This window comes from Oryza brachyantha, chromosome 4 (genome assembly GCF_000231095.2).
Source record: "Oryza brachyantha chromosome 4, ObraRS2, whole genome shotgun sequence".
NCBI lineage: Eukaryota > Viridiplantae > Streptophyta > Magnoliopsida > Poales > Poaceae > Oryza > Oryza brachyantha.
This window is the reverse complement of record NC_023166.2, coordinates 14051779-14076562: the sequence shown is the minus strand read 5'-3', so window position 1 is coordinate 14076562 and position 24784 is coordinate 14051779. Positions and strand designations below refer to the sequence as shown.

Below are 24784 nucleotides of genomic sequence, written 5' to 3'. Positions count from 1 at the left end.
CTGATAGTAACATCGCACAAGCAATTCAACCTGGTGTGCACACAACAAAACACGCAGCCGGTCCAAAGCCCGGTCTCGAGACCACTGAAGCTAATCAAAAGAGAGGCGCATCACCAAAAGAAAGCCGGCCGGTGAAAATGGCGAATGATCATCATTAAGCTCAAAGGCAAAGCGAGCTAGTGCAGGCATATCGCCCAGGTGTCGCTGAACTAGAGACAGTGGCTGCCTTTGGCTTTTGTTCTCTCCTGTGACGCTGATGATTGATAACAGCAGAGACGGTCGAATAAAGCATCCAAAATTAACCATATTTGCAGTACCGTGATATTACAGATATGATGGCATATGCATATTGATATCGCTCCTGAACCTAGCTACTCCCATAATTAATCTAGCAATTTGGATCATCCTATGGCATGGCATCGTTCTATTTTACAGAAGGTCATAGATACCACACACAGATCATGAGATCATCAAGGTATAATATCGACTTGCCAAGAACAACACTTACAAGATGCATGCCTTGCGAGTTAGTGAACTGAAGCGATTAAAGACGGAGATCGACTGCAATAAGAAGACGAGCATGATGCATGCATGTCGATCGTGCCGAGTTAATTAGCTAGCTTAATTAGGCGGTGTCGAAGTTGTAGTGCTTGTCGATGCCGACGACGACGTCCCAGGTGCAGCTGAGGCCCTTGGGGAAGACCACGAGGTCACCGGCGCCGAACTCCACGCATTTCCCGGAGCCCTTGACGGACGCCCTAACCCTTCCCTTGAGGAGGTAGCACGTCAGCCTCGCGTCGAACTTGAGCGGGAACCTCCCCGGCGGACATCCCCACCTTAATTACTCAATTAATCACAGCCACAAACCAAAGTAAGCTCGCAAATCAAAATCAATGGAAATTAATGATGAACGACCAAACTAAGATCAACTATGCTTATATATACTTGGGCCACGACTTGATGCCGAGCTGAAGCAAGCGCGCCTCCGGCGGGTTCTTCTCGACGGTGATGGACAGGCCGGGGACCGCCGCCGTCGCCGCCTCCACGGTGCCCGGGCTCGACGCCGTCTCCATGAACTCGTTGCGTCGACCGAGCTGCAGGAGAAGGGACAGTGCTACACTAGCACTAGCCGAGGTTAAGCTTGCTGCTAGGAGAAAGAGAGAAACAAAAGGGAGGCGCGGCCAGTAGCGTGATCAGGAGGTGAGGGGGAGTCTCAGAGCGCACTTTGGGGGTGGGAACCGGGAAAGGAGACCGGAGGTGGAGCGCTTCTGATAATGGAGGACAAGGAAGGAATCTGCGCGCAATTTACCGTCGTCTTCTTGCCACGCGTTGGTCGACGCAGGCTCGCGGCAAAACTAATTGGGCTGCATGCTTGGGTTTTAGTGATAGGCCTAATTGAATTAAGATGCTTAATTGCTTAGTCGTGGGGGCGACGTGCACTCTGCCTAGTGCGAAGCCGAAAATTGCACTTCTAATCCAGTGCACAATTAACGTAATAGTGGCAAATATTTTTGTTTTAGCCGAACCCACCGAGGGTACTATCTTTTGTCCCAAAATAAGTGGATAATTTAGTGGAGAAAAATAAAAAATAATAGGTGTGAAGAAATTTAAAGGGTATGTGATAGGTGGGGAAGTATGATCGGTTATTTTGAGACAAAATTTGAATCCAAAGTGTTCACTCACCTATTTTGAGATGGTGAGAGCAGTATTTTTTAGGAAGTGATCATGATTAACTATGTGACGGTCGTCATCCCCGCCACGGCGCCACCTCCTCCCACTCTTCTCTTCGGCAGCACCACTACTCGTTGCCTTGCGCTAGCCCTGCCCTCCCTTTATGTTGCTCTTGCCTGCTCGCCTCCTGCACACTGCGCTGTGACGGATAGACGAATGCGGAGAAAAAAATTATTACTGATTAGTGGTCCTTCCCTGGTAAGGGCGTTGGCTTTTCGTAATAGTTTCTGCTAAATGAAAACATCTGCCCGGCATATGAGTGAAAGATCTACATCGTTAAACCACGTATACATGGACCTCTAAGATACGTCACACGATAATTATGATGGTAAAACAAGTGGGTATAAGGTAGAGTGAATTAATTAACATGGAAGATTTTAGAAGAAAATATTATTCTTCTTAGTGATCCTTCTATGTTTTTCTATATTAAAAGTTTATATTAAACGGAAACATCTGTTTGTCATAATGTAAGATCTGGATTGTTAAACCGTATATAAATGTTTTACACTATCTAACATGTCACATGATGAGATAATAAGTAAAACATGTTAGTACACAATAGGATAGATGGTTTTGGACACCCAGAAGTTATTTCTTTTCAATCCAGTACTACCTGACATTTGTAGACACTGTGCTGGGTACGTGTTGCAGTCCTCTACACGCTCCCATCATCCACCGAGCCCAACTCCTGCTGACGTGGGCTTGGTTTCCTCGTCACCCCCCCCCACCCCCTCCATACGCCAGCACAGTGCGGCCCATGGGCTAGATCTCGACTTTCATCACGCCGTCGTACCTCCCTCCAAATCCGCACGTCCGCCCCATGGGCTACAGGCTACAGTTCGTACGCCGGGGCCCACCTCATAGTAACGCCATGTGGGCCCCCCACAGCGCCGGGCTCTCGTGCGCTGATGGGAAAGAAACGCACGCGACTCGACCCGACCCGCTCCCCACCACTCCTCGCTTGCCTTTACGCACCCTCGATTCCTGGCTCCTCTCTCTTTCTATCACACTCTCTCCTCGAGACCTCGACTCCGGACTCCTCCGCAGCGTCTCGTCTCGTCGCGTCGGCGGCACCGGGGCGGCGGGCCCCTGTTCTCTCCCACTCCCACGCTTTCTGCCCGCAGCAGCCGCCTCATCCCGGGGTCGCGTCGCACAGTTACGTCTCGTGCTCAGTGCCAGTTCGAGAGAGGGAGGGAGGGAGGGAGGCCGAAGCTTCCGGTGCAAGCCATGGGCGACGACGCCGCCCCGGCCGCGGCGGCGGCGGGGCCGACCACGGCGGGGGAGCCGAAGGATCCGAGGACGATCGCGCGCAAGTAAGCAGCGCCCCTTCGCTACGGCGTCCCGCGTCTTCCTCGTTTACTTTCCACGATTTTTTCGGGGGTATATTGATGAGCCGTGGATGGGGCAGCTGGGTGGGTCGAAGTGGAAATCCCCGTTGTTTGTTCCCCCGAAACGAGGATGCTTTCGCGTTTTGTGATTGATTCGTCGTTTTTTTGGCACCCGGGAGGTTTTTGGTGGGTTTTATGGCGCGGTTTTTTTCGTGGTGTTCTATTATGTGCTAAACCGATCTGATTCAAGCATATGTTCGCGGCTCAATTTTAATCAGAAGTGAATCCGGAGGATGTTTTTCTATCCCAAGTTTTTAGTTGATTTAAGAAATACTATCAGATTTGCAAAGCAATCTCCGGTTTTATTGCTTACGATTCATTCCTGTCAGATGCTTTCTCGGGGGTAGTGTTAGCATATTCGTCCAGTCGGTAGCTCCTCACATTTCCTATTGATAGCAGTAGATGTCCATTCAATGCTTGTATGGACTACACAATTACTCGGTGATAAACTGACAATGCAGTGTGCCAGATAAACATGAGTAGTAGCATCTCAATGCATAAATGAACTAATTACTATGGCAGATTATGTGGCATTTGCACCCATTCCATTTCAGCTGCCTTGCGCCCCTACTCTGTTACACTGTGCCAAGATACGACATCCTTCCATTCAAATCATAGTGGTGTAGCGCCTGACAAGTGACAACTATCATGCCTTGTTGCATCTCTGCAGCTTTTTAAAACCAATATTCCTCTGTTTTGTACAACCATGCGTAATTTCTAGAATGCATTGAAGATTGTTTTAATTATGTGTATTCAGGTATCAGTTGGATCTCTGCAAGAGGGCTGTGGAGGAAAACATCATAGTGTACCTTGGAACAGGATGTGGTAAGACACACATTGCCGTGCTGCTGATATACGAGCTTGGTCACCTCATCCGCAAGCCAAGCCGTGAGGTCTGCATCTTCCTCGCCCCAACTATCCCCCTTGTACGCCAGGTAGATAACCTCCTTTCTCAGTTACATCTGTAGGTTTACATCAACTTGCAGCTCCTCCCAATTTTGTTACCATTATGCTTCCAATCTGCAATATCAGGGTGACCTATTGGAATCGGGAACATGATTTCCTAATTGTCACTTGGAGTTTACTTCTCAATTTGCTTATATGTATGGTTTTAGATTAACCTTTCAGAATAAAATAAAACTCCATGGTCAATCATTGTATTCTCGAAAAAGGAAAACATGCATTGCCCTTGTTTACTAAAAAAGCAATTATTTCTTTGTATTATATTATATAGCAAGCTATGGTGATTGCAAGTTCCACTGATTTCAAAGTTCAACATTATTATGGGAATGGTAAAAGCTCGAGAGATCATCAGGAATGGGAGAATGACATGAGAAAGTATGAGGTACACATTACAGCACATTATCTACATATGAATTATTATTCCAGGTTGAAAAAGTATCTATATATGAAATATTAGCTTGTAAGATAACTAGTTGACTTGTCATAAATTGATTTACTATGCACAATGATGGTATTTGAGAAGAATCTTTAGCTGAAAGGTCCTGCTTAAACCTGCCTAGTTTATTTTGAAGCTAGAGGTTCGGCTCTGGAAACATGTAAACAGCACATATATCAGCTTTTTGATATTCATTTTTGTCAAATGTAATCCAATTGACTTCATCTTTTTTCTATTCTGTACATTAGTTCTCTGTTTAACTTTTGTACTTCCTCTGTCACCTCAGGTCCTTGTAATGACCCCTCAAATCTTATTGCATAGTTTGCGTCATTGTTTCATCAAGATGAACTCTATTGCACTTTTGATATTTGATGAGTGCCATCACGCACAAGCTCAAAAACGACATCCATATGCACAAATCATGAAGGTACATGCACGATTTTCTTGTTTTACTACACTTTTTTAAATTCTCGATAATCTACATCTATTGAAAATTTGGAACGCTTAGCGTCTGTAGTTTTTAACCTACTAAACCTCCTTCTGCAGTACACTGTTGAGTACTCTTTTCACTTAAATTGTTTCTTATGAACTATATCCGCATGGTAGGAGTAGGCATTTGGGTCCAGTTGCTTGTTGCTCCTGTTGTATCAATTGGTGAGCAGATTTAATTGTTCATATAAGTAAACTTATGAAATTGCAGGACGACTGCTTATATTGAATAGTACCTAAACAGTAAATCCAGTAAACTGTAATTTTTCTGGACTCAAACATTTATAACAATGTTTCAGGAATTCTACAATAGTAATAGTGTTGAGAGATTACCTCGGGTTTTTGGCATGACTGCTTCACCAATTATTGGGAAAGGTAATGATTTTTTATGCCAGTATTGCATGCCTCAACAATGGTTTGCTTCTGTATTCACCTTTCATACAATCAATGATATGCCCCTGACAGCTTTTGTTTTGTTTATTTATCTAAGATTTACCTCCTCTGTCCCCCCCAAAAAAAAAGAAATTCCTAGAATCCCAAGAAGGCATTAAGGAGTACTACAAAAGACCGAAATGCCCCCAATGGGGAAGTAGTATTGGTGGGTGGGTGGCTAGGGGGTATTAAAGGGATAAAATTGTTCGATTTGCATTCCAAGGGTTGGTAAGAAGAGAAGTTGATTTGTTTTGTGACAAAGTTTGAACTCGATAAGTTGATTTATTTTGGGACGGAGGGAGTAGGACATAAATCTTACCCTCTCTTCGTGCGATCAATTCTTGAATCCTATTCTATATTATGGTATGCTTTTAAATTTTGACAACACGGTAAATACAGCTAATTTTTCTGGACCATTTAATAAATACTTAAAAATCAATTCACAATGTTCTACTTTATGTTATCAGCAAATGTCGATAAAAATCATTGGTTGAAAAAAGTACAATCCATTGGAAGAGAAACTCCAAAGGTTGTCCAAAACATGAAATTGAACAAGAAACTGGTATCAAAGAGTAATTACCAGTATATCAACTCCTATTTCTGAAAACCCAAAGAAAAATGTGCTTGAATGTTAAATGTCTCTGCTGCACTACAGTTGGCCAGGAACTGCACTTTAAGGCACATATTACCAAAGCAAAGACGAAAATTGGATTGAAAGCACATAAAACAATATTCTGGACACTTCTGAAGTTTTGCCTTTTATTGATGAAAATTCTTCATTTATTGAAGTATTCAATGTGCTTCATGTTAGTGTGGGTGCTTCTGTCACCATCCTCACCATCCCAGGTGTCATTCCTTCACACAGCCTTACAGAAAAAAGGAGGAGGATGTCCTTCTCATCCTTTTTCTTCAAACTATAGGTGTGTCTCTATTCATTTTTCTACCTAAAAGACAAAGCATGAGCAGCTATAAACAAATTTTTATGGTTTACACCGTTGGTCCATTATAATTTGCAACATGATTACTTGAGATGTCTTTTGAGATTTAATGCTAAAATGTGATGGTCAGCAGGTCTGCAGGTGGGCTGAGAGTAAAGTTTACTGGAGCAAGTAATTTTGAAATACACCTGTGCATTGGCTTATAAGCCGCAGCCTGAATTAATTTTAGAGTTGTTTTTGGTTTTTTTTATTGTTTTCTTTTTTTCAGCCCTGGCTTTTCCACCACTATGAATAGAAGTATAAGCATCTTACCCTAAAATTGTTTTCGGTTGCTTCGTTTTCTTTTGTATATTAAGGATGTGCAGTTGATTAGTTATCATTCTTATGTTTTCTATGACAGGTGGGTCTAATAAACTTAATTACACGAAATGTATAAACAGTCTTGAGGAATTACTTCACGCAAAGGTACATATTACTAGTGCTCCTGGCAAAATTCATAGGAGTTTATCCGCTAAAAGATTCATAGGGATCGAGGGAAATTATTTATCGATATTCTTCTCTATAAGACTTTTAATTCTCATGTTTGGATAGGTTTGTTCAGTTGATAATGAAGAACTTGAAAGTGTGGTTGCGTCTCCTGCTATGGAGGTGTACTTTTATGGCCCAGTTAATCACTCTAATCTTACTGTAGCATACAGCAAAGAGCTTGATAGCTTAAAGCTTCAGGTAAAGTTTTGTTTCATCAGTACACTGGAGTTATCGCTATTTCTTTTCTTTTCCCTTCTCATTATTGCTCTGGATCTTAATACAGAGCGAGCGCATGCTGAGAGATAGCCTATGCGATTTCAAGGATTCTCAAAAGAAACTGAAGTCCTTATGGAGGTTGCATGAAAATCTTATTTTTAGTTTGCAAGAACTTGGTTCTTTTGGAGCTCTGCAAGTGAGTTGATTCTGTTTTGTCATTTAGTTGATGTGGGAGCAAGCTACATTTCTACTTAGCTCGATGCTTGATACTGTGGTTATTACCCCCACCATTATTTTTCTATTTGCATTGTCTGTTTCTTTCCTTTCTTTTTTTGGTAAGTTGGTTGGGGGGGAGAGGAGAAATATTTTTCCTGGATCTTGCTCTCATTGTGCCTAAACCAGCTATAGTGCCATTATTCACCTGGTAACATGTGGATATGAAACCACTAGACAGTTTACCATCAACACGAGAACACTGTTCTACTCTTGTATAGTCCATATCACCCAATTTCTTGCAAAATTGTGAATTATCAATGCAGCAGCTCCATTTCATTGTGTATAATTTTTGTTAGCATCAAATGTCTTGTTTGAAATGATGATTGACTCAATCTTGGCGAGAAGTTAGAATCTTTGACTCACTATGAAGATATCTCTGTTGTATGTGCTTGTGAAAAATGGAGGAAAACTTCCTTGTTCATGTGATTCTTGATTTCAGTATCCTATGCTGTTTCACCCCTTTTAATACAAATAGATGTCACAAGTCAGTTATGATAGACTTCACACCAGTAATTCCCTTATTTGTTTCATTGTAGCACAGGCTGCAAGGACCTTGCTGTCCTTTGATGGTGATAAGCTAGACAAAAGGGAGGTTGATCTTAACGGCAATTCTTCCAGCTTTGCACATTACTACCTGAGCGGAGCAACTTCTATTCTTAGTCGCAGTATAACGGATGGTGAGTACTTTCTCAAGTTGGGTTGTTTATGCTTGACTGAAACCTATGTTGGGTCCAATATCTCCCATCTTCCTAGTTCAAGTTTGATAAAGTCTTTAGCTGGGTAGTTTAAGTTTGGGTAGGGCACCCGCCCTTATCTAGCTAATGGTAGGCTTCTTACTGATGTGGTAGAGGCTCTGAGGTTTAGTTCAACTCTTGATCTCATTGCTTAATTGTAATGAGGGTACATAGTGTGGATGATGCTACAGTACACCATGCAATGATTACGTGAACAGTAACATTACACATGAGAATATACTCCCTAAAAAACCATATCTCTAACTTCATAACCATACCCCTAAACCTCTTGACTAACACATCAATACCAAAGTACCATTTAGGCCGCGTGCGGCAAAAGATGAGGTAAGTTAACTTATCCAGCGCGGAAAACGGAGTAATAGATTAGTACATGATTAATTAATTATTAATTATTAAAAATATAAAATAGATTAATATGAATTTTTAAAACAACTTTCCTATAGAAAATATTTGCAAAATATACACTATTTAGCAGTTCGGGAAGCGTGTGCGCGGAAAACGAGGGAGTTAAGTTACCTTACCATGCCAACCAAACACAGCCTTAATATTATAAGGAAATAGATAATACAGACCTATTTATCGCTAAGGAAATTAATTGTTTTTTTGCTGGGTCAGCCAAAGGAGAAGCCGATCAATGTACTTAATTTGAAGAGAAAACTTTACAAATTACATGGTACTGTAGTAAGATGTCAATGACTTGGTGGTGTTTCCACCCTCAAAGCACTACCTCACTAAATCATCTTTTCATAATTACAACCCATTACATTTCTTAAGGAATTCATGCCACTCTCCACACCATGATCTCCTCTCTAATATCATGGAAGAGCTGTGCTTCAGACCGTGACCTCGCATCGAAAATCCTGGTTTTGTGCTCCTTCCAAATCATCCAGGAAACCATCGTTACTTGTATTCAAAAGGTCTCTGTAGCACAACCAAAAACACAGCCTTGCCTCCATCCTCCGTTCTCCTAACTGCAGCTCTATCTCGTTTGGCAGCAGAAACCAGATGCCGATCCAGCTCTTTAGCATCTCCCAGATCCTGTTGGTGAAGGTACACGTTACAAATAGGTGATAGCAGCTTTCATCTTGCGTTTGGCAGAGAGTTCATGTCTGCTGGTGTGTCCATCCTGTCTTCTGCATTTTGTCCACCGTGATACATCGTCCTGTGTTTGCGAGGCACATAAAAGATTTGATCCTCTACGGTGCCTTGTCTTACAAGAGCAGTTCACCTTCAATCAGTTTTGTTCTTCCTAGTTCCCATGAAGAACCCATTATACGCTGAGTGAGACATTGTCATGAAGAACCCATTATACGCTGAGGCACATAAAAGTTCCGGGTTGCAATTGCACTTCCTGTAAGGCATCCTATAGCTGAAAGTACTCTGCTAGGGCTTCATTGGAGGGGCTCCTGTGATGTCTTGTACCCATCAATTATTGAGCATTCCTTTGGGCTGCCATTAGGAATGACGTCCCCCACAAATCCATAGATTGCTGGCCATCTGGTGGCAAGACTTCCTTCTGGCAGCAAGCTGGCTCTGTCATTGCGCATTGTGTTACAGTGAGCATGTCATTGTGCATTGTATTGTAACAGTGGCCACACCTGGCTTTGGGCCCATAAGATCCATCATAGGAGACAACACCTTGAGCTGTGCTTGCACGAGGTAGCTGGTAGCATTTGGAAATCAAAGAGGTGAAGAAGGCTTGGGCAGTTGGGTTCAGTAAACCCTATTACCCTACATATATTCTAGAATAATGGGCCATGAAAGCCCAGGAATTTTCTTGCCTAAGATCACAAAAGGCTTGAAGTGCTGTACTCCCTCTGTGCACAAATGTATGTTGTTTTAGACATTGACATGGTCTCAAGCTTGCATATTGTACCTCTACATTTTATGTGTTAATGCTAATGAAAAATTATCAAATCGTGAATTTGTCTGAGAAACTTAAATGTTTTCATTTACACATGAATTAAACTAAATGCGATATGTTGGTGGTCAAAATTAAGAAGTTTGACTACAACATTTTCTTAAATGTTGCACGGTCAGTCGGTCACAGTGTCCCAAACAAAGGGAGTAATATAAGCACATTGCTGACAGAAATCTTCTGGTTTAGGGGTGGACACTCCTGTCAGAGAGTTTCCTGGTTGGGGCGGGGGGGGGGGGGGTGCTGAAAACCAGTCTGAGGGTTGTAAGATAAGCTTATATTTTTATTATCGTGTTCATTGCAGTGACAAATTTTGTCCTGATCCCATGTGGTTACCATTTTATTAATATGGTTTTGCATCTGGTTCTTGGTGGTAATCATCTGGAAATCCTTACTGGCATGTTGGCTGGAAGTTTTAAAAATTAAAACCCTAGTTATTCATGTTATTGTTGTCGATGAACTCAAGCTGGTATCGCAATATGCCCCAAGGAGCTGGATATACAAGAGGTAACATTCACAGGAAACATAATACGCTTTGGCAGAAAGCACACATACTACTTTAACAGAAGTGTATGTCCTGACTTATGCTGCTAAAGTACCATGCTACCATCACAAAACAATAATTCACTTTTGTCTCAATGGCTTAATAAATTACGTCATTTCTGAACACATTGTTTCCGCTGACCTAGGCAACAGCCTAGATATAAAAAAAAAAAAAACATAACCAACACCAGGATTCAGGAAATTGCCAGGGACCAATGTAATCTACATGCCACTTAGTTTCACTCATCAAGTAAACACTCAACTTAAAGAAAAAAAGTATGAAATTTTGTCTGCAAAAACCAGAACTGGCAGGGTCTGCTTTTAGGGGTGGCGCAAGTTTCCTAAATATGAATTGTGAAGGATATGCTATTTTTTCAGAGGATTTAGGATGAAATTTGTGCCAGCTGAATATACATTTATTTTTATTAAAGAATGGTTGAATCTGACAAGAAGTATTTTTTAGGTTCCCATGCTGGTTCATTTGACATAGAGACATTTGAAGAACCTTTCTTCTCAGATAAATTTTCTGTTCTTATTAATGTTCTTTCAAGATACAGGTAAGCCTTGGCACCAACCTTTTCCTGAATATACCTTCTCCTACCATGCCTCTTTTTTTGGGTTTTCCATTGAGTTTGTTGTTTCCACTCGAAAATGTCAAACAAAACCAAGCGGTTTGTACACTGAATTTTAGCTTATAGCTACTAGAGAAAAGTTTCAGGACTCTTCTGATTGTGCTGGTTCTTCTGCATTGGCTACTTCCATAAACAGGTTACAGGAAAACATGAAATGCATTGTTTTTGTGAAAAGAATAACTGTTGCAAGAGCAATATCAAACATTCTCCAAAGCTTGAAGTGTCTTGATTTTTGGAAATGCGAGTTCCTTGTGGGTTGCCACTCAGGATTGAAGAATATGTCAAGGAATAAGATGGATGCTATTGTTGAAAGGTTTTCTTCTGGCGAGGTATAATTAAATATCCATCCCTTTCTTGATATTTCCTTCTTTATATTTTCTCTTTAGGGATATTTTTACCTTGCTTGTTTCTGTGGTTTTGCCTGCGGGGCATGCTTCCTTCGCCTCTGTTTGATCAGAGCGAATGTAACGGCAGCTTCCTGTCGATCGCCAATGTAACTATTTGTACATTCTTTCTCTAATCTTAATTCATCTTGGCCGACTTGTTGGTCGGCCCACCCAAAAAAAAAAAGTTCTCTTTATAATTTCTTCTAAGTTAGAATACAACTTTGGCTATGTATTTTGAACATGTGTCAGCCTTCATTAATTTGTTTTTTCTTATTGAATGTATGTTATTATCCCTTTTTTCTCTGTGGTGGTAAAGAATCTAAAGATATCATTTGATCTCAACATACCTAGGAGTATCACTGCTTGATACATTGGTTCCTCTGGATATCTTTACTGTTCAGATGTGTGCTTTTTCAAGCCGATGTGGTATTATAACATGTTCAACTCTTGAATTATACCAGCTACTTTAACGATTGTGTGATAATGGTTTAAATGACACTTGTACATGCGTGCAAGCCAAATGTAGAATTTAACTAGGCCATTGAGAGGCTACTCATTTCTGGATGATGTTAGTGACCTTATTGGCTCCTGTGTTTATGTCTGTTGCTGTGTAGGGTTTCTGCACCCTGGTTTCAACAGGTTTCTGTTGACACATTTGTAATCTGTGTTTCAAACTTTTCTTCCCTAATATTAATGAAATTTGGTTGGTTGTCTCTTTGGCCAACCCAGCCAAAAAGTGACCTTATTGTCTCAAAGCAGAAAAAAATTAATCATTAACTTTCACCAATTATTAGTTAAGATGCACCTAAAAAAATTAGTTAAGAACTTAAGATTTTTTTGGTCATTGTTTTTATTCAAGCATGATTTAATCCTTCATTTGAATGTATGGCCTAAGGTCTTTAGTTCTGCATTCTATGCTTCATGAGTTTTAGAAATATACATAGTAAAGTAACTGTGATGATCCTTAAATCTAAATTATGATGTTTATATGCTGTGCTTCTTGCATCAAAATTCCTCTGACGTTTGCAGGTGAATCTTTTGGTTGCTACGAGCGTAGGTGAAGAGGGACTTGATATCCAGACGTGTTGCCTTGTTGTGCGGTTTGATCTTCCAGAAACAGTTGCTAGTTTTATCCAGTCAAGGGGGCGTGCCCGGATGACTAAATCTAAATACGTTGTTCTCCTAGAGAGGTGATTTCCCCACTACATTTAATTGGTATTCATATTATAAGATTCAACTGTATTTTAGTCCTTAATTATGGTCCAACCTAAGAGCCTATTTTGGTACATGACAGGGGAAATCAGTCTCACGAGAAGTTGCTTAATGGTTATATTGATGGTGAATGCATTATGAATGAAGAGATTGACTCAAGAACTTCAAATGATATATTTGATTGCCTCGCAGAGAACATTTATCGAGTGGATAGCACTGGTGCCTCCATTAGCACTGCTTGTAGTGTATCTCTACTGCATCGCTACTGCGACAACCTTCCTAGGGATATGTATGCCAGGAATTTTTTGTTCTTCAGTCTGTCGCCATGACAATAATTTATTCATTATTTCGTTGTGATGCTAATATAATTCCTTTTTTTAAAAAGGTTTTTTACACCTTCCCCAGCGTTCTTCTACATTGATGGCATTGACGGAATAATCTGCAGACTAATACTTCCACCAAATGCTTCTTTCCGTCAAGTGGATGGTCAACCATGTCTATCAAAAGATGAAGCTAAGAGAGATGCATGCTTGAAGGCATGCATAAAACTTCATAAACTGGGTGCTTTGACAGATTTTCTTCTACCAGGTCCAGGTTCAAGAAAGAATAAAGTATCAACAACAAATAATTCATCAAACAACAAAGTTGAAGGTATTTTCACTTGTTCATATAGTGCCACAAGCCCATAACACTGGCTCTGGCTTAACGCTTGTTTCCTTGTTTCAGATGAAAGTCTAAGAGAAGAGCTTCATCAGATGTTAATTCCTGCAGTTCTCAAACCTTCAAGATTGAAGCTAGACTGTTTATTGAGCTTGCACTTCTACTATGTTAAATTTATTCCCATACCAGAAGATAGGCGCTACCAGATGTTTGGCCTCTTTGTGATCAACCCCCTTCCTGTGGAAGCTGAAACATTACAAGTTGACTTGCATCTTGCTCGTGGCAGGATTGTGAAAGCAGGAATTAAGCATTTGGGGAAAATAGCGTTTGAGAAAGAAAAGGCATCATCCTGCTCATCTGTTCAATTGATAACACATGATCATTTGTTGCCGAGGTCTAATATTCTTGTATTTTCAGATGATGCTTGCACAGAAGTTTCAAGAGATGTTTCTGAAGATTCTCCTGGACAGATCTGAGTTCACTTCATCCCATGTTATATTGGGCAATGATGTTACATTAGAAATTAATTCAACATTTTACTTGCTGCTTCCCATCAAGCAGAAATGTTATGGCGATAAATTTATGATTGACTGGCCAGCAGTTGAGCGCTGTTTATCATCACCAATCTTTAAAGCCCCTAAAGATGTGTCTGTCCATGACTCATATTCACCAAATAAGTCTCTGAGACTTCTTGATGGAATCTGTAGTAAAACTGATGTGGTTGGCAGTGTAGTATTTAGTCCCCACAACAACATCTTTTTCTTTGTTGATGCCATTCTGGATGAAATAAATGCTAGAAGCGAGTACAAGGACGCAACTTATGCAGAACACTTCAAGGAAAGGTAACAGGACACACTATTCTTTGTACTTCCCCTGTTGGCTTACATGTTTTTCAATAGTATTCACAAAATAAAGTAGAATATTGCAATTACCCTGTTGAGCATTCTTTAGGGTAGATATAACAACACACCTTCGAGCTTTATACATGTCATGATGAACTTATCCATTATTGATATTAGGTTTGGTATTGAACTATCCCAGCCTGAACAGCCACTTTTGAAGGCTAAACAGCTCTTCAACCTGCGAAATTTGCTTCACAATCGGTTACAGGAGACCACAGGTTCTTCCGTTGTCCCAACTATAACAAGTCACCTTACATGCTATTTTTTGATGCAACACCTTACACTTTTTTTGTTCTGATTATTATGACTTATGATTAAAAAAATAGTCAGTACATTCTTCGCCAAAAAAGAAAGAATAAATGTTACAATTAGACCATTATGCTTTGAATTTCTTGAATAATCAGTACCATTTATTTATTGTTTCGAATTTCTTGAACTGCTTGTGGATTGCTTTAGAATTTGGGAATTGCTTGGTATCTGTTGAATCTTTTTTTTCCTTCTCTGGTTTTCGTTTACTGGAATTACTATAGTACATTTGCAATTTTGTGACCCAATGCAACACTGGATCCTATTTTCAATATTTTACTCTTTTGCATGGTTCTTATCCAGGTATAGTACTTTTAATGTTGTTACCCCTTTGTTTTTGTTATTTTTGTTAAGAATCGGAGGGTCGTGAATTAACAGAACACTTCGTGGAGTTACCTCCAGAATTATGTTCCTTGAAGGTTATTGGGTTTTCAAAAGATATGGGCAGTTCCCTGTCCTTACTGCCATCTTTAATGTATCGTTTGGAGAATTTGCTGGTGGCTATTGAGTTGAAGGATGTGATGTCTTCTTCTTTTCCAGAAGCTTCTAAAATTAGTGCTTCTGGTGTAAGTCCTACCATCTTTCTTACCTTTGATCCTGAGCATTTAATTTGAGTTTACTTATCCATGACGAAAATAGTAGTGATCTTGGACGGGTTCATTGCAGATACTTGAAGCAATTACTACTGAGAAATGTTTGGAGAGGATCTCTTTGGAGCGGTTTGAAGTCCTAGGTGATGCTTTCTTGAAGTATGTAGTTGGGCGTCACAATTTTATTACATATGAAGGACTTGATGAAGGGCAGTTGACCAGGAGACGTTCTGATGTAGTGAATAATTCAAATTTATATGACTTGTCAATCAGAAGAAATTTGCAGGTTTTCACCTTGAAGCCAAGTTTAACTGCTAAGTTGTTTGATGTACAATTCTACAAGAATCATTATATTCTGCATTATCAGGCTCTTTCATGATTATCTATCAATACTGACAAACATTTTTCTGGACTTGTGATCTTTTTAATTTTGTTTGCTTATTTGCAATATGGTTCCCTTGCCATTTATTTGTAGATGGATTCCTTTATCACCCCAAAAGATATAACTTAAATGCCAGGTATTTATTAGAAAATTCTTAATCAGCAATGTTTTCTTGTTGACACGTAGGTATACATACGGGACCAACAGTTTGAACCAATTCAGTTCTTTGCACCAGGAAGACCTTGTAAAGTTGTATGCAATAGTGACGTGGAAGTGAGTCTACACCAGATGAATATTCACCCTGATAATAGAGAAAACTGTAACATGAGATGTACAAAGTCGCATCATTGGCTGCACAGAAAAGTGATTGCAGATGTTGTTGAATCACTTATTGGAGTATTTCTTGTTGAGGGTGGATTCAAAGCTGCATTTGCTTTCATGCATTGGATGGGAATAGATGCTGATTTTAATAGTTCGGCTCTCTACAGAGTGTTAGATGCAAGCTCCATCAATTTATCTCTTTTGGACTACACTGACATTGCCGAGCTTGAAGAATTGATAGATTACAAGTTCAAACATAAGGGTCTCCTTCTCCAAGCATTCGTACACCCTTCGTTTAGTCAGCATTCTGGAGGCTGCTACCAGGTCAGTCTCATTGCTAGCGAGTTCTGTAATTTTTTGATAATTTTCTCACCTGGTAAGTTCTTTTTCTGCTCAGAGACTGGAGTTTCTTGGAGATGCTGTTTTGGAGTATGTGATAACATCATACCTCTACTCAACTTATCCCAATCTAAAGCCTGGTCAAATAACAGATCTAAGATCATTAGCTGTTGGTAATGATTCACTTGCTTATGCATCAGTTCAAAAATCTATCCATAGGCATCTTATAAAGGATTCAAATCATCTTACGTCAGCAATAAGTAGATTTGAGAAATATGTGAAGCTCTCCAATTCAGAGAAAGACTTGCTTGAAGAACCAGCATGTCCCAAGGTATTGATGTTATTGCCGAAAGTTTTTCCATCTGCACCTGTGTGGTAGCCAATTTTAGCGGAGTGGAAGAAAAGCCATGAACTTGTGATTATATTGCTTGAGGATACTCTTTAATATTCAATATGATAAGAGACTCTATAAAATGAGCAGAAGTGTTATCAATAATTCAAGTTTTTTTTAGAGTTAATCGTAGCTCATTACTGCAATTGCGATTTGTTTTGTAAGCTATTAGTTCTATATGACTGATAAATTTATTTTGTTTATGGCAAAAGCTTATACTCTTTACCTGCAAGAATACAGGTTCTTGGTGATATTGTTGAATCTTGTATTGGCGCGGTGCTTTTAGATTCAGGCTTCAACCTGAACAATGTTTGGAGAGTAATGCTTATGCTTCTAAAGCCAGTATTGACTTTCTCCAACATGCATACTAATCCAATGAGAGAACTTAGAGAGCTTTGTCAGTGTAATGGATTTGAGTTAGGCCTTCCCAAACCTGTGAAGGCTGATGGAGAGTTCCATGTGAGAGTAGAAGTTAACATCAAGAGCAAAGTGATCATTTGTACTGCAGCCAATCGAAATTCCAAAGCCGCTAGAAAGTTTGCTGCACAAGAAACACTCTCTAAACTCAAGGTACATTTTTGGTCCCGTAGCATTTTCTTTTGTAATTGCCATGCAATATGAATGCTTTGCCTTCAGTTGGCTGCAAGAAGCACTACCGGTAGTCTACAGAAGATGTTTTGTAGGGACACCATTTATTTTATGAGTACAATGTGATTATCAGAACCTGAGCCATTCGAGCAACCTATTTTACTTTGCTGAATTGTTGAAATGAGTGTGAAAGATCATTGATTCAATGTACTCCCTCTGTCCATGATTGATAGACGCACAATGAAAATGGAGATCCAAAATTGATCTTTCTATAACCGATTGCTTACGTCCATGTTGAGAAACTTGGGATGTCCCGGTGGGTTAAATTTCTTCGGCACTTATTGAGTGCATGCATGTGCTGTCTGCCAAGTTTATACATGTGCGATGATCGAGTACTCGTGTGCATGCTGGCTGCCATTCAATTTTTTTCTGTGCAGATCAAGTGCATGCATGCGTGGTATATGGTTAGCGTGATGGGCAGACGGGGCCATGTGCTTTGCAGATCATGAGCCTATTGGTATCGCTGCACAAACCTTATGTGTGCATCAATCTGGGATGGAGAGAGTATTGGAAAGGAATTATTCATCGTGTCTCTGTTATTAGTCCTTTTAAACACCCTGTTTCTTAAAATGAATTCCACATCCGGCTTACTGATCCTTTTGAATCCCTGTAAATTATGCAGAGTTATGGATATAAACATAGAAACAAGTCACTCGAGGAGATTTTGGTTGTTGCTAGGAAGAGAGAATCAGAACTCATAGGGTATAATGAAGATCCAATCGATGTTGAGTCTGACATATCTGTAAAAATAAAGAGTCTACATATACATGAAGAGAGGGATGCAAACATATCTTTTGAAAATACAGAAACATCTTGTACTGGGAGTTCTAAAATTCTCAGTCAAAGAAGAGCAGGACATATCAGGCCTGACAATTATGATGTTGATAATGGAAGGAACAATCAACCCAAGTTGGCAATGCAGAGTGGCTGTCTGCCTAGTGAAGCAACAGAGACAAGCAATAAAAAGGTCTATCATGGTATGCTCAAATTTCTAATTTCTAAGTGTTATCCATTTGAAATTTTGAATGAAATGTGGAAGCTGTCAATGTCTTCACCAACTTGGTGGAATTCTAAAGAGTTGTCTGCATATTCAGATTTGCAAACGCCATTGGTCTTTTCTCCTTAATTGACATTGTTATGGATTGACTAGGGTAAGGGTCCAAAGACAGGGGATAGGGCACTCACCCTCTAATAGCACCGTCAGGGCTTCTTCCTGCTGAGCTAAAAGAGGCTCTGAAGCTAGGGTTAACTTAAGAGATTCATTGATTGATTGATGATAGAGTACATGGAGGCTCTTTATATATAGGAAGAACTGACTTGACATCTAAGGAACTAACTCTAACATTATAGGAACCAATCCAATCTCAATCTCTAGTTTACTGATAAGCCTTATCTCTTTTCTAACTAGATAATCTCCCATCTTTATTCAACTTATTCCTAATTTATTATGCCTAAACTGCTGCATGTTCCTGGCCCATGCCCATAACAGACATCTTATATTATTTGTGAAGACGAGATATTTGTGGTGCTTGTGAAGAACCAAATTTACAGCATGTGCCCATATGGTGTATACTCAGTATGAAAATAAATCTGTTTATGCTCTACATGCAAACAAGTAATTACATACTACCTCCATCCCAGAATGTAAGCATTTCTAGCTTATTTAGCAAAGATTAAGGTTGAGAAGAAAATACTATTGTGCCCCTTAATAAATGAGGAATGGATGGGGGTGTGAGGTTAGGTGGGGATAAAATGGGGAAAAAATTAAAAGGGGAGTGATTGATGGGACAAGTAGTAATTCAAATCCCAGAAATTCTCACATTTAGGAACAGATGGAGTATTTCACTAGCTTAAGTTTGTTCTGTGGGCACAAATGGACAACAATATATAATGTTTCTATTAACTTTATTTGCTATTGGCAACTCTGTTACATTTCTGGTCATCATTATAAACTACACACTAAATTGGTAGGTGATATGGTATTTCTAGATTCGTAGGCCAGTATTGTTTTTTTTTTTGGGGGGGGGGGTATGTGGTTAACTGGTTACCAAATACTGGTTTAATACTACACAGTTTTGATTATTCAATCTTAGACGAAATGTCTTACCACTGTTAATCACCTTGGTAGGTGATATGGTACACAAGACTGCAAGATCATTCCTTTTTGAACTATGTGCTGCAAATTATTGGAAACCTCCTGAATTCAAGTTATGTAAAGAGGAAGGCCCAAGCCATCTTCCAAAGTAAGTTTATCTTCTTACTGAATGTGTGGCAAGGATGAAATGATAATTTTTATGTCTCACAATAAAATATTGCTGCTTATATTGTTTCCTTGGTGCTGTCAAATGTGCTTTATCCATAATAATAGATGTTTATATCCAAGTTCTTTACTGTTGTCTTGTTGTCTATCCAGAACGGAAATTAGATTGTGCATTCTGTAATCAGAATTCGATCATGCACCTTGAACTTTTAGGTAAAATATGGTGTTATAAAATGTGGGCTTTGCATAATGCCATTCTCATACTCAAGCTGAGTATAAGCAGAATCAGCAATCATTTAACAGGCAAGCAGAACTATTAAGCATAATTCTGTCATATGATGATTTTTTATAGCTAGGAACCGAGATGGCATATGGTTCATACATTTTCGTTGTAATATTTCTGTTACCAGAATAGTGCAAATGTACACTTGCATTGCCAAGTTCATTAGTGGAATGATGCAGGTTCACATACAAGGTGGTCGTTGAGATAAAGGGCACTTCGGCGACCCTTTTGGAGTGTCACAGCGATGCCAAGCATCAGAAGAAGGCTGCACAAGAGCATGCGGCACAAGGGGCGGTTTGGTGTCTCAAGCAACTTGGGCACCTACCAAAAGAGGGCGTTCGTGTGTAAGCAATATTGTCATATTTTGGTGTCACAGGGCGAAGTACAGAGATTTGTTTGGCGAGCGCTCAATGTGTCCAAGGGATGTGTATAAATTTCAGTTTCTCGAATGCCCCTATGAACGGCCTGAGTTGTATAGCCTAGTCTGTTCTTTTTCCATGAGACGCATATGGGTATATAATTCTTTAATGGATGTATATAGTATCCATTCATGTTCCAATACATGTTATTGTGTCCAATTGCACGCTGGGAAGGTGCAATCTTAATATTTTTTTATGAACATGTTTTTCTTTCCGCGAATACACAAATCCTGTTTTGTTTCTGCAGTTCTGGTGCTTGCCTATATTGTGAGCATACGTTTCTCAGCTGCCCGGCAAATCAAACACTTCGTAATCTTACACAGGATTATTCTCAGCAATCTTAGGAATTTTCAACTGCCCGAAAACCAAATATCGGCTGAACTTGCACGCGATCTTAGCCGTTGAGAAAGCAGTGGACCCACAAGATTAGCATGGCAATTTTGCCATGCGTATATCTATTTGCTGGTACCTGACCTGATAGATATGGGTATGTTTAAATCTTTTTTTCGTCTTTGTGCACGCTCATTGAGACCTAAAAATCAAGTGGGCATTAATTGAGTTCTATATTTTACCTATATATACATGCAATAGATTTACCTGAGTTATCTTAATAGATAGATATTTTAATAAAGAGTAACATAATCAATAAATTACAAAAAATCATAAACTGTTTAAAAAGAGCAACATGAATTAAAGTTCAGACTTTCATGGGCCAATAAAACAGGTATGAGCAAGGCCAAAATCAACCTATCTATCTATCTATCTATCTATCTATCTATCTATCACTCTCTGTCTGATCGGACATGGGTTTGCTCTATCCGTGCTCAAACTGACTCATTGCCATCTCATCCCTGCACAAGACGATGTGCTTGGCTCGCAAAGTGTGCCGTTTAACACTGTGACCCGACCGCATATTATCACAAAGGCACACTTTTGGTGGGTATATTAAACTTTTGAGATGTACTCCCTCCATCATACAAGAAAATTAATCCCTCAATTTTAAAATATATGGTGAATTTAGTTTTATCAGAACAAAAGTTTGACAAATGATTATTATATATATATGACATAAAATTAAGAATTATTATATTCATATTTGAAAATATTTTTATTATTATACTTTGGTATCATACAAGATATATTATAGAGTATATTTGGTTAAATTATTGTCCTAATAAAATAAAATATCTTATTTATTTTGAAATACAGTGAGTACTAGAAGTTATAGTGTATGCACTAGCATTAAAACATTGGTGAAATTTAATAAAGAAATCTTATGATTGGTCAACCCAAAAGGTAGTGAGAAAGGTTTAGTGGCGAAAAATTGTGATCAAATGAAAAAAAAATATACAAGTTACTATATTTTAAAACAGAGGGAGCAGCCGATAGGTAGCAAGTAAGAATTAAAAATATAATTTTTTAGCTAAATGTGTATACCTTTTAAATTCAAAATCTACATAAGAATCTTCGCAAGAGATTCTGAAAAGAAAACCCTGCTTGAGGAGCTCTGTCCTAGGGATTGTTTGGTGAGCTTAAGATTCTAAGAGCAACAAGTTAGAAGCTAATTATTAGAATTTAGGAAAAAACTGGATTTTCCTCTTTGTGGCTTATAGTTTATTTTCTAGATTATAAAACTATATCTTCTCAAAATCTAGACAAGAATATGGATTGTTTGGGGATAGGGAATACAGTTGTGTTCTTTTGCTTGCTTGAAGATGAGACTAAAAAAATATATGATTTTTTGATAGTTATTTAGTGTATAAACGATAAAATTACCCAGACAATAAACATTTCGTAATGTAAGATGTTTGACTTTTTTGGTTGCAGCATTTGACCATTCTTCTTTAGTACAAATATAAAAAATAATAAGTCGTGTTTAAATTTCTTTTGATAATAAAATAAGTCACAAACAAAATAAATGATATTTTCATAATTTTTTGAATAAGACAAATGATTGTAAGCAAAGAAGTTAAACGTTTTACATTAGGAAACAGAGGAGTAATAAAAAGTGCACTGTTTAGTAATAAAAAATGTTTTAAAAAAAACGAGGAATAACAGGGGAGAAGCGTACGCTAAACTCTCCAAACAGGTGCCAAAGTCAGGCAAGGCGCAAGCACGCGGCCTCATCGCACGAGCCCGAAGCCAAACGGGAGTCACGCCCATCCGGCGGAGGCATCCGCTCAACCCACCGACCACCGCGGCGCGGCCACTCGTCGCCGTCGACGTGAGGGCTCGGGGGCCTTGCGGCACGGGATCCCCGCATACGATGGCGGCGGCGACGGAAGAGCAGCCGCGAATCACGGGACCCGTCCCTCAAGTGGAGGGGGAGGGGGAAGAGGCCGATGAGGCCACCGAGGGGGGACGACGGCGAGACGGCGACGACGAGATCCTGAGGTTCATGGACTCTGTGGACGGCTACCTCCTCCTCATGGACTCCCTCTCCTCCGCTCTCCGCCAGGTACGGCGATCCCCGGTTCCCACTCAGTTCATCCCCCCATCACGCACTCAGGCAGTTAACAATAGTGAAATCTAAGCGACGATTATTTGAATTTCGGCCAATTCCCTGCCTAGAACACTTAAACCAGTTCCTGGTCCTGTTCTGGAGGCTGGAGCAGAATGTTGTGTTCTGATTGTTTTGTGCCTCTTGCACTGCCAAGTGAAAACCACCTACTAAATTACCATCCCTGAAACTCACGTGGATCCAGATTCTTTGCATTTAGCTCGATAATTTTCAGTAAGTGAACTCGTTAGCCTTCCTTGTTCATGTACTGACCATGAGAGAGCTGTTCGTTAGTCTCTGTATGATTTACTGAACAGTTGCAGAGTCCACGGTTTAACATGAACAACGGTTTTGTCTCTAGGGGTGGCTTGATCTGGCGAGTGCCCGGCACTCGATGGGTACATCGCGTGTTTCAAGCACACTCTTTGACCACAAAGAGCAATCTGCAGCCACTAAGCTGCAAGTCGTTGATCCTGCAGACTCGCTATCGTCAGGTAAGGCATTTCTCCGTTAATCCTCGTTAGCAATGCAAATCCTTGTTTGCGAACAGCCGAACATCACTGTTTTCTCCAGAAGCCCTACCCTGGTATCCTTTTGTCATGTTCATCTAACAATTAGTACTAATGTTTGATCATGTTTCAGAGCCAAACCCACATTTTATTCTGTCGAAGTGGTGCTTGCAAGAAAATTCCAACTCCGATGACGCTGTTGGTGTGAAGGATGCTACTAAACCAAAATTAAGGTACCGAGGGTCCGCCACAACACCAGGTATGACAGTATGAGCATGCAACAATCCATATTTAGCAGTATTGCTTATTTCTCGTTGCTCACTTACACATCTTCTCTTGTTAAGAAGATGGTAGCCATGAATCGGACACTCTGGCAGAGTCTTCTACTGGTGTGGACACCAGCAGTCATGTGAGTTCAATACGAATGCATGTCATGTGCACGGAATAAGTCTCATGTATAACACCTTAAGTCTTTCCTGTAAAATGATTTGTAGCCCTTATAAATGGGAGTTGTCCTTTTAGCAAGCTATATTGCTTCATATGGGGAAATAATAAATATATAATAGAGCATGCTTGACAGCATGTGGCTACTTATAACAACAACAAAAAATTAGTAATCCTTATGGTAAATGCCAATGAAGCTAAGTTTTATATGATTGAATGGTTTGGGTTGGGGCAATCAAGCTCGCCCAGAGAATTCAGTCAATAAAATATTTCATTATCATAGCTATACTCAGGGTTTGGAAATTGAGGTGTCATGCAGCTAAACAGTATGGTTGCTTTATATTCTTGGACTTACAAATTGTAACAAATTTTTCTTGGTATTTTTCTACCCTGTAATCTTTGTAGGTTCAAAAGGCGAGATCAAAAGCACTATCGATCTTTGGGGCACTGGTATCTCCAAAACTACGAACAGCCCAGACTTCCTTTGAAACAGGTTCCGTTCTTTCTAAAAGGAATCAGCTCCCCCGTAGTTTATTTTTTGATCTAACTCTATATTCGTTCCATGCAGCACTTGAATTAATTGTCGAGTTAGCAAATTCAAGATCAAACATGTTATCTAGTTTCACACAGATAAAGGGCGAGTGACTGGTGTTTCCCTTTATCCATCCAACACATCATGGTCAGAAACGCTTCTTTGGTGCTGTCTGTTGTTGGCCAACTAGTTAACCACGGTAATCAGGATACCCGATTTTCACTATGTACAAGACCGAGTAGTGTAGATCTGTCGAATGAAAATTTTCGTGCTTCGCTGAGGTGCCGGAGCTAACGAGCAACCGAAACACTGTAGTGTTTTGTTTTTCTCAGGTTACTTTTTACAAGCATCAGTTTCTGTAGAAAACCGTATTTAGATGTTGAGATGTTGATATGAATGGAAATGTCTCTGGTGACAAACACCACTTCTTTCTGCTGTGATTAGGGATTTCTGTT

At 39.8% G+C, this 24784-nt stretch overlaps 3 protein-coding genes across 4 annotated transcripts; 2 read left to right on the top strand and 1 right to left on the bottom strand.

Annotated features, from left to right (window-relative positions):
* Window positions 1-284: 284 nt before the first annotated feature.
* Window positions 285-1251, bottom strand: LOC102701719. Its single transcript, XM_006652436.3, has 2 exons — window positions 946-1251; window positions 285-836 (listed from the first exon to the last, which is right to left on the bottom strand). The coding sequence occupies exons 1-2, from the start codon at window positions 1071-1073 to the stop codon at window positions 626-628; spliced, it is 339 nt and encodes a 112-aa protein (XP_006652499.1). The 5' UTR covers window positions 1074-1251; the 3' UTR covers window positions 285-625.
* A 1663-nt stretch (window positions 1252-2914) lies between these two features.
* On the top strand, window positions 2915-20598 carry LOC102706282 (endoribonuclease Dicer homolog 4). The gene is made up of 25 exons (XM_006653528.3): window positions 2915-3044; window positions 3877-4054; window positions 4354-4464; window positions 4805-4945; window positions 5307-5382; window positions 6778-6842; window positions 6969-7103; window positions 7189-7317; window positions 7939-8074; window positions 11077-11170; window positions 11382-11574; window positions 12661-12821; window positions 12926-13132; window positions 13229-13494; window positions 13570-13844; window positions 13921-14345; window positions 14523-14623; window positions 15066-15277; window positions 15378-15587; window positions 15870-16328; window positions 16402-16674; window positions 16975-17304; window positions 18005-18359; window positions 19511-19625; window positions 20105-20598. The coding sequence occupies exons 1-25, from the start codon at window positions 2959-2961 to the stop codon at window positions 20271-20273; spliced, it is 4902 nt and encodes a 1633-aa protein (XP_006653591.1). The 5' UTR covers window positions 2915-2958; the 3' UTR covers window positions 20274-20598.
* Window positions 20599-22443: 1845 nt separating this feature from the next.
* Window positions 22444-24760, top strand: LOC102701440 (coiled-coil domain-containing protein 115). Of its 2 annotated transcripts, none has more exons than XM_006652435.2 (6): window positions 22444-22802; window positions 23206-23338; window positions 23487-23612; window positions 23701-23762; window positions 24203-24290; window positions 24366-24760. In XM_006652435.2, the coding sequence occupies exons 1-6, from the start codon at window positions 22611-22613 to the stop codon at window positions 24440-24442; spliced, it is 678 nt and encodes a 225-aa protein (XP_006652498.1). In that variant the 5' UTR covers window positions 22444-22610; the 3' UTR covers window positions 24443-24760. The 2 variants fall into 2 exon arrangements, with proteins under 2 accessions (XP_006652498.1, XP_015692232.1); XM_015836746.1 differs by having other exon boundaries at window positions 23698-23762.
* The last annotated feature ends 24 nt before the right edge of the window (window positions 24761-24784 follow it).

Bases quoted from the DNA above. Each gene is read 5' to 3' on its own strand.
- LOC102701719 (XM_006652436.3), bottom strand. From the start codon at position 1,073: ATGGAGACGGCGTCGAGCCCGGGCACCGTGGAGGCGGCGACGGCGGCG. The intron at 837-945 runs GTATATATAAGC...TGAGTAATTAAG, and splicing joins GGCATCAAGTCGTGGCCCAA to GTGGGGATGTCCGCCGGGGA.
- LOC102706282 (XM_006653528.3), top strand. From the start codon at position 2,959: ATGGGCGACGACGCCGCCCCGGCCGCGGCGGCGGCGGGGCCGACCACG. The intron at 8,075-11,076 runs GTGAGTACTTTC...AGTATTTTTTAG, and splicing joins TAGTCGCAGTATAACGGATG to GTTCCCATGCTGGTTCATTT. The intron at 19,626-20,104 runs GTAAGTTTATCT...GGAATGATGCAG, and splicing joins GGCCCAAGCCATCTTCCAAA to GTTCACATACAAGGTGGTCG.
- LOC102701440 (XM_015836746.1), top strand. From the start codon at position 22,611: ATGGCGGCGGCGACGGAAGAGCAGCCGCGAATCACGGGACCCGTCCCT. The intron at 23,613-23,697 runs GTATGACAGTAT...TCTCTTGTTAAG, and splicing joins AGGGTCCGCCACAACACCAG to AAGATGGTAGCCATGAATCG. The intron at 24,291-24,365 runs GTTCCGTTCTTT...CGTTCCATGCAG, and splicing joins CCAGACTTCCTTTGAAACAG to CACTTGAATTAATTGTCGAG.